The 7500-nt window shown below is 33.5% G+C and overlaps 1 protein-coding gene across 1 annotated transcript in view; it reads right to left on the reverse strand.

Annotated features, from left to right (window-relative positions):
* The window catches only part of LOC137639621 (uncharacterized), a 13569-nt gene that overhangs the window by 830 nt on the left and 5239 nt on the right, over positions 1-7500 (reverse strand). The window contains exons 3-8 of the mRNA XM_068371881.1: positions 7477-7500; positions 6538-6562; positions 4476-4568; positions 3671-3841; positions 653-745; positions 1-18 (exon numbers count right to left, since the gene is read on the reverse strand). The exon at positions 1-18 is cut by the window's left edge and continues 153 nt beyond it; the exon at positions 7477-7500 is cut by the window's right edge and continues 78 nt beyond it. Of these exons, the coding sequence (XP_068227982.1) occupies positions 1-18; positions 653-745; positions 3671-3841; positions 4476-4568; positions 6538-6562; positions 7477-7500 (424 nt within the window). The remainder of the gene's footprint in view (positions 19-652; positions 746-3670; positions 3842-4475; positions 4569-6537; positions 6563-7476) is intronic.

A 7500-nucleotide genomic window follows, 5' to 3' on the forward strand; every position in this document is an offset into this window, starting at 1 on the left:
AACGAACCAGTTGTTCATCTACGGTAACAGTTCATGATATGTTATACATCAGAGGGAGTCTCAACCCAAATGTTCCAAACATCTGTAATAGGAGCAAGTTTGTCTGTGGATCTCCTTTGAGCTCTGATTTCTTTATCATCAAATCTAATAAACCTAGAATATTTCATAAAGGTTTCAAAAGACATTGTAGCTCGAAATATAGGACGTCCATATGTGTCATCCTAAAGACTCCTAAGAGACTCTCCATGAGATTTATAAACTCCTGCTAAAAGACGTAATCCATAAAATGCTCTCAGGTTTTTTAAGCTAATTATATCTCCTGAACCCAAGACACGATTAGCTTCTATGTTTGTCATTTTCAAAATAATATTGAATAATTTTGGAGTTATGAATAATTCAAATGCAGACAGTATATCTGATATTCTTGAAGCTGCATAACGAGTGATACCAGGAGTTTGATCAATGATATTTATTGCACACTTCTCTCCTGATGACCTGTTTGCTTTTTCTGAAGACCATACAATATTTCCCTTTTTGGATGTGAAATTCACAGAGGAAGGTGGCTGTTCTTCATCATTACAGTCAGTATCAATGGATGAGGAATTTGAGCTGGTAGATGTTTGATCATAAGGTTTATTGCCATTATCCATACCGGTATTTCCCTTTCTGGTTGAAGAATCTGGACCGGATGACTGCTGTTCTACAGCTTCATCTTCATAGTCAGAGTCACTGAGATCATCATGAACTGAAAGATGGTCATTTTATCCATCATCACTTTCTGAAGATATAAAATCCCTTTCTTCACCGGATTCATGACATAATACTTATTTACAGGAAAATCTTTACACTTTCTGGAACACAAACAAAGAAAACTGCTTGTGTTAGTGTACAAAGTATGTGACCTAGACTATTGTTGGTAATAATTTTTATTGTATAATATTATACTAAGCATTTTTCTAACCAATATTTCCTCTGAATCATTATAAATCAAACACAACAATCTTACAATGATGTAAAGACTTACTTATCCATAGTTGATGAATTTTATTAAGAAAAATTTTATGGAAGTTCTCTCACTTTTTTATCTATACCTTGTAAGCAAAGAAGATCAAATTTCTATGAATACAATAATTAAGATATTGTATATACTTCATTTGAGAGGTAACTTCAATAATCATACCATCTTTTATACAGATAGCAAATAATGTGAAAAAATACACCAAAAAGTAGGTACGGGTCATTTTGACCCGAACAGATTAAATGTTACTTTTTTTTTGCTGCTCAGTAACAATTGGGAAAAATCTTTCCAGGCTTAGGCAACACAATAACCTCTTAAAGTCAGGAGAATTCAAGGAGTATGAAGCTTCAATCTCTAAAAAAAAATGAGAGATATGGTAATGCAAAATGGTTTTCGGGTCAAAAAGACCCCTGATAATGCAGAAGGGTTCATAGTGTTGAACCCTTTGAACCTCAGAATTTTAAACTTACAGAAAATGTTTTTGTCTTTAACTGGTTGTCATAAATATAACTTTTTGGTTTATATATGATATATCTATTTTAGCGTTGTTACTATTCTTAAAATATTCTATAATTCTTATTCATTACTTCTCATGCATAATTTATGTATATTCAGGCTGCTTTTTCTCTCAAGGATATTTCCTCTGTCAGAGCCCTTGGGCTTGTAATATACTCCCTTTCCAAGTAGGGCTGTTTTTTGTCTAAAAATAATAACACCTATCATATATATACATATATATATATATATATATATATGTGTGTGTGTGTGTGTGTGTGTGTGTGTGAGTGTGTGTGTTTATTTATGTATAACTCCTTTGAACTTCTCTGCGTGATGCTGATTATAAATTTACTCTTCAAGAACAATCTTTTTTGTTTCTTCTTCAATTGCTAAATGATATAGTTTTATCGGGGTGATCAGTCTATTTTTGAAGAAATATTTCAACTAATCATTGTAATTTGTTTTGAGTATTGTTCTCCTGTTTAGTTTTCAGCTCTTGACTCTCTTTAATTTATAGGACCAAACTTGTGATCTATCAGATTTTTTTTTATACCCGATCTTAATATCAATCTTCGGCACCATCTTTCAGTTAGTTCTTTATTCATATTGTATTAGAATTCTCATGATTCCAACCAATCTTTGCATTCAGCTGTTCCCATACTGTACCATTATGTACTTAGTACTTGTTATGCAGTTAATTTTAATAGCTATGTCTTCTCCACCATAAGGCTCAATCACACACAGTATTTTAGAAGTTTTAATCCAACGGTGACTAGATTTAGTAATGTTCTTAACCCTTGTGGTCTGTTAAAATGTTGGTAACATCTAATCTGTTCCGGGTCAAAATGACCCGTCTTATAAATTCTGACATTTCCTTGACATACAAAGTACTTTTTGAAATTATTTTGCATGTCCAGGGTACAATGCAAGAAGATTATTATCAGTTAGGCTCCAAAGCTACCTCTACCAGCCAATTACTTTATTGAAAAATATGTTTAAGTTGGAATTATTGCAGTTGAATATTGTGACTCCATGGATTTACATCTAAGTTTTGGGAAGATTGCTGTTACATTGCTAAAGATTTTTGCACATATAGCAAAACCCTCTTTTTGCATAACTTTTCTAAGATTTAATATGACCAATGTTAATAGAGAGCTTATAATTTTAGTAATTCACCCGTTTTGTAACATCTAATCTGTTCCGGGTAAAAATGACCCGTCTCATAAATTATGACAGTTCTCTGCCATACAAAGTACATAATTGATTACCTTGTATGCCCAGGGTCTACTAAGTGTAAGTGACTGTCATTTAGACCCCATACCTAACCCTCCCAACCACCCTACCTTATTAAATATTAGGAATTAGTTGCATTTCTTGCACTTAAACATTACAACAGCATGCCGTTTACATGTAGTTTTTCGGCAGACAGAACACATTGTGGTTACTTTGTTGTCATTTTTACACATATGAAAATGCTGTCACTTTGCAGTTCTTTCTTGAGATTGAGAATTATTATATGCTATAGATGGTCTTGCAGCTTCAGCAACTCGTTGGGCATTTGGCGTCCTAGGCAATGATACCCTTGAAGACAATACAGGTTGGACTAAGGCCAATCCAAGTTCATGAATGAAAATTCTTCTTTTGAAGGTATCTCTTGCTCCCCCGTTAGGTTGCACTACATTCCAAAGGACAAAAGCATTGTAGGCATAAACATCCATAATTTTATCCAACAAGGCCATAGGCCATCTCTTTGTCTGATAATTTGACCTATAAGTTGCAACAAGTTTGTCTAAATTATCAACGCCTCCTTCAGTTGAATTGTAAAATTCAATTATGTAAGGTTTCTTTTCTTCTTCATCACTACAAGTGACACTATCATGCATGTTACTCAACAATACTATAGTTTTTCCTTTTCTGGGACAATATGAAATAATTATGTTTTTTTCATAGTAACCTTCATGGGTAGTATATCTGGTCCTTCCTTTAGGGTTACAGAATTCTACTGGGATTTTTTTCGATTTTTTCTGATAGTTCCAACAATTGTTTGCTTTCGCTTTTACAGTTCCTTAGCTAAATCTAAGCTACATAAAAAGTTGTCACAAGTTGCATTTCTACCTTCAAGCTGTTCTGTAAGTTGCAGAACAATACGTTTACCTTGCCCACGTTCTGCAGATTCATCTTTACGCCCAGTGTAACCTTCAGCATTCCAGAGATAACTATTCTCTGCATCACAGGCTGCCCAAATCTTTATCCCATATCTATCAGGTTTTGATGGAATATAATGCCTAAATGGACACTTTCCTCTAAAACGAACCAGTTGTTCATCTACGGTAACAGTTCATGATATGTTATACATCAGAGGGAGTCTCAACCCAAATGTTCCAAACATCTGTAATAGGAGCAAGTTTGTCTGTGGATCTCCTTTGAGCTCTGATTTCTTTATCATCAAATCTAATAAACCTAGAATATTTCATAAAGGTTTCAAAAGACATTGTAGCTCGAAATATAGGACGTCCATATGTGTCATCCTAAAGACTCCTAAGAGACTCTCCATGAGATTTATAAACTCCTGCTAAAAGACGTAATCCATAAAATGCTCTCAGGTTTTTTAAGCTAATTATATCTCCTGAACCCAAGACACGATTAGCTTCTATGTTTGTCATTTTCAAAATAATATTGAATAATTTTGGAGTTATGAATAATTCAAATGCAGACAGTATATCTGATATTCTTGAAGCTGCATAACGAGTGATACCAGGAGTTTGATCAATGATATTTATTGCACACTTCTCTCCTGATGACCTGTTTGCTTTTTCTGAAGACCATACAATATTTCCCTTTTTGGATGTGAAATTCACAGAGGAAGGTGGCTGTTCTTCATCATTACAGTCAGTATCAATGGATGAGGAATTTGAGCTGGTAGATGTTTGATCATAAGGTTTATTGCCATTATCCATACCGGTATTTCCCTTTCTGGTTGAAGAATCTGGACCGGATGACTGCTGTTCTACAGCTTCATCTTCATAGTCAGAGTCACTGAGATCATCATGAACTGAAAGATGGTCATTTTATCCATCATCACTTTCTGAAGATATAAAATCCCTTTCTTCACCGGATTCATGACATAATACTTATTTACAGGAAAATCTGTACACTTTCTGGAACACAAACAAAGAAAACTGCTTGTGTTAGTGTACAAAGTATGTGACCTAGACTATTGTTGGTAATAATTTTTATTGTATAATATTATACTAAGCATTTTTCTAACCAATATTTCCTCTGAATCATTATAAATCAAACACAACAATCTTACAATGATATAAAGACTTACTTATCCATAGTTGATGAATTTTATTAAGAAAAATTTTATGGAAGTTCTCTCACTTTTTTATCTATACCTTGTAAGCAAAGAAGATCAAATTTCTATGAATACAATAATTAAGATATTGTATATACTTCATTTGAAAGGTAACTTCAATAATCATACCATCTTTTATACAGATAGCAAATAATGTGAAAAAATACACCAAAAAGTAGGTACGGGTCATTTTGACCCGAACAGATTAAATGTTACTTTTTTTTTGCTGCTCAGTAACAATTGGGAAAAATTTTACCAGGCTTAGGCAACACAATAACCTCTTAAAGTCAGGAGAATTCAAGGAGTATGAAGCTTCAATCTCTAAAAAAAAATGAGAGATATGGTAATGCAAAATTGTTTTCGGGTCAAAAAGACCACTGACAATGCAGAAGGGTTCATAGTGTTGAACCCTTGGAACCTCAGAATTTTAAACTTACGAAAAATGTTTTTGTCTTTAACTGGTTGTCATAAATCTAACTTTTTGGATTATATATGATATATCTATTTTAGCGTTGTTACTATTCTTAAAATATTCTATAATTCTTATTCATTACTTCTCATGCATAGTTTATGTATATTCAGGCTGCTTTTTCTCTCAAGGATATTTCCTCTGTCAGAGCCCTTGGGCTTGTAACATACTCCCTTTCCAAGTAGGGCTGTTTTTTGGCTAAAAATAATAACACCTATCATATATATATATATATATATATATATGTGTGTGTGTGTGTGTGTATGTGTGTGTGTGTGTATTTATGTATAACTCCTTTGAACTTCTCTGCTTGATGCTGATTATAGATTTACTCTTCAAAAACAAGCTTTGTTGTTTCTTCTTCAATTGCTAAATGATATAGTTTTATCAGGGTGATCAGTCTATTTTGAAGAAATATTTCAACTAATCATTGTAATTTGTTTTGAGTATTGTTCTCCTGTTTAGTTTTCAGCTCTTGACTCTCTTTAATTTATAGGACCAAACTTGTGATCTATCAGATTTTTTTTTATACCCGATCTTAATATCAATCTTCGGCACCATCTTTCAGTTAGTTCTTTATTCATATTGTATTAGAATTCTCATGATTCCAACCAATCTTTGCATTCAGCTGTTCCCATACTGTACCATTATGTACTTAGTACTTGTTATGCAGTTAATTTTAATAGCTATGTCTTCTCCACCATAAGGCGCAATCATACACAGTATTTTAGAAGTTTTAATCCAACGGTGACTAGATTTAGTATTGTTCTTAACCCTTGTGGTCTGTTAAAATGTTGGTAACATCTAATCTGTTCCGGGTCAAAATGACCCGTCTTATAAATTCTGACATTTCCTTGATATACAAAGTACTTTTTGAAATTATTTTGCATGTCCAGGGTACAATGTAAGAAGATTATTATCAGTTAGGCTCCAAAGCTACCTCTACCAGCCAATTACTTTATTGAAAAATATGTTTAAGTTGGAATTATTGCAGTTGAATATTGTGACTCCATGGATTTACATCTAAGTTTTGGGAAGATTGCTGTTACATTGCTAAAGATTTTTGCACATATAGCAATACCCTCTTTTTGCATAACTTTTCTAAGATTTAAAATGACCAATGTTAATAGAGAGCTTATAATTTTAGTAATTCACCCGTTTTGTAACATCTAATCTGTTCCGGGTAAAAATTACCCGTCTCATAAATTATGACAGTTCTCTGCCATATAAAGTACATAATTGATTACCTTGTATGCCCAGGGTCTACTAGGTGTAAGTGACTGTCATTTAGACCCCATACCTAACCCTCCCAACCACCCTACCTTATTAAATATTAGGAATTAGTTGCATTTCTTGCACTTAAACATTACAACAGCATGCCGCTTACATGTAGTTTTTCGGCAGACAGAACATATTGTGGTTACTTTGTTGTCATTTTTACACATATGAAAATGCTGTCACTTTGCAGTTCTTTCTTGAGATTGAGAATTATTATATGCTATAGATGGTCTTGCAGCTTCAGCAACTCGTTGGGCATTTGGCGTCCTAGGCAATGATACCCTTGAAGACAATACAGGTTGGACTAAGGCCAATCCAAGTTCATGAATGAAAATTCTTCTTTTGAAGGTATCTCTTGCTCCCCCGTTAGGTTGCACTACATTCCAAAGGACAAAAGCATTGTAGGCATACACATCCATTACTTTATCCAACAAGGCCATAGGCCATCTCTTTGTCTGATAATTTGACCTATAAGTTGCAACAAGTTTGTCTAAATTATCAACGCCTCCTTCAGTTGAATTGTAAAATTCAATTATGTAAGGTTTCTTTTCTTCTTCATCACTACAAGTGACACTATCATGCATGTTACTCAACAATACTATAGTTTTTCCTTTTCTGGGACAATATGAAATAATTATGTTTTCTTCATAGTAACCTTCATGGGTAGTATATCTGGTCCTTCCTTTAGGGTTACAGAATTCTACTGGGATTTTTTTCGATTTTTTCTGATAGTTCCAACAATTGTTTGCTTGCGCTTTTTCAGTTCCTTAGCTAAATCTAAGATACATAAAAAGTTGTCACAAGTTGCATTTCTACCTTCAAGCTCTTCTGTAAGTTGCAGAACAATACGTTTACCTTGCCCACGTTCTGCAGATTCAT

This window comes from Palaemon carinicauda, chromosome 4, assembly GCF_036898095.1.
Source record: "Palaemon carinicauda isolate YSFRI2023 chromosome 4, ASM3689809v2, whole genome shotgun sequence".
NCBI classification, from domain to species: Eukaryota; Metazoa; Arthropoda; class Malacostraca; order Decapoda; family Palaemonidae; genus Palaemon; species Palaemon carinicauda.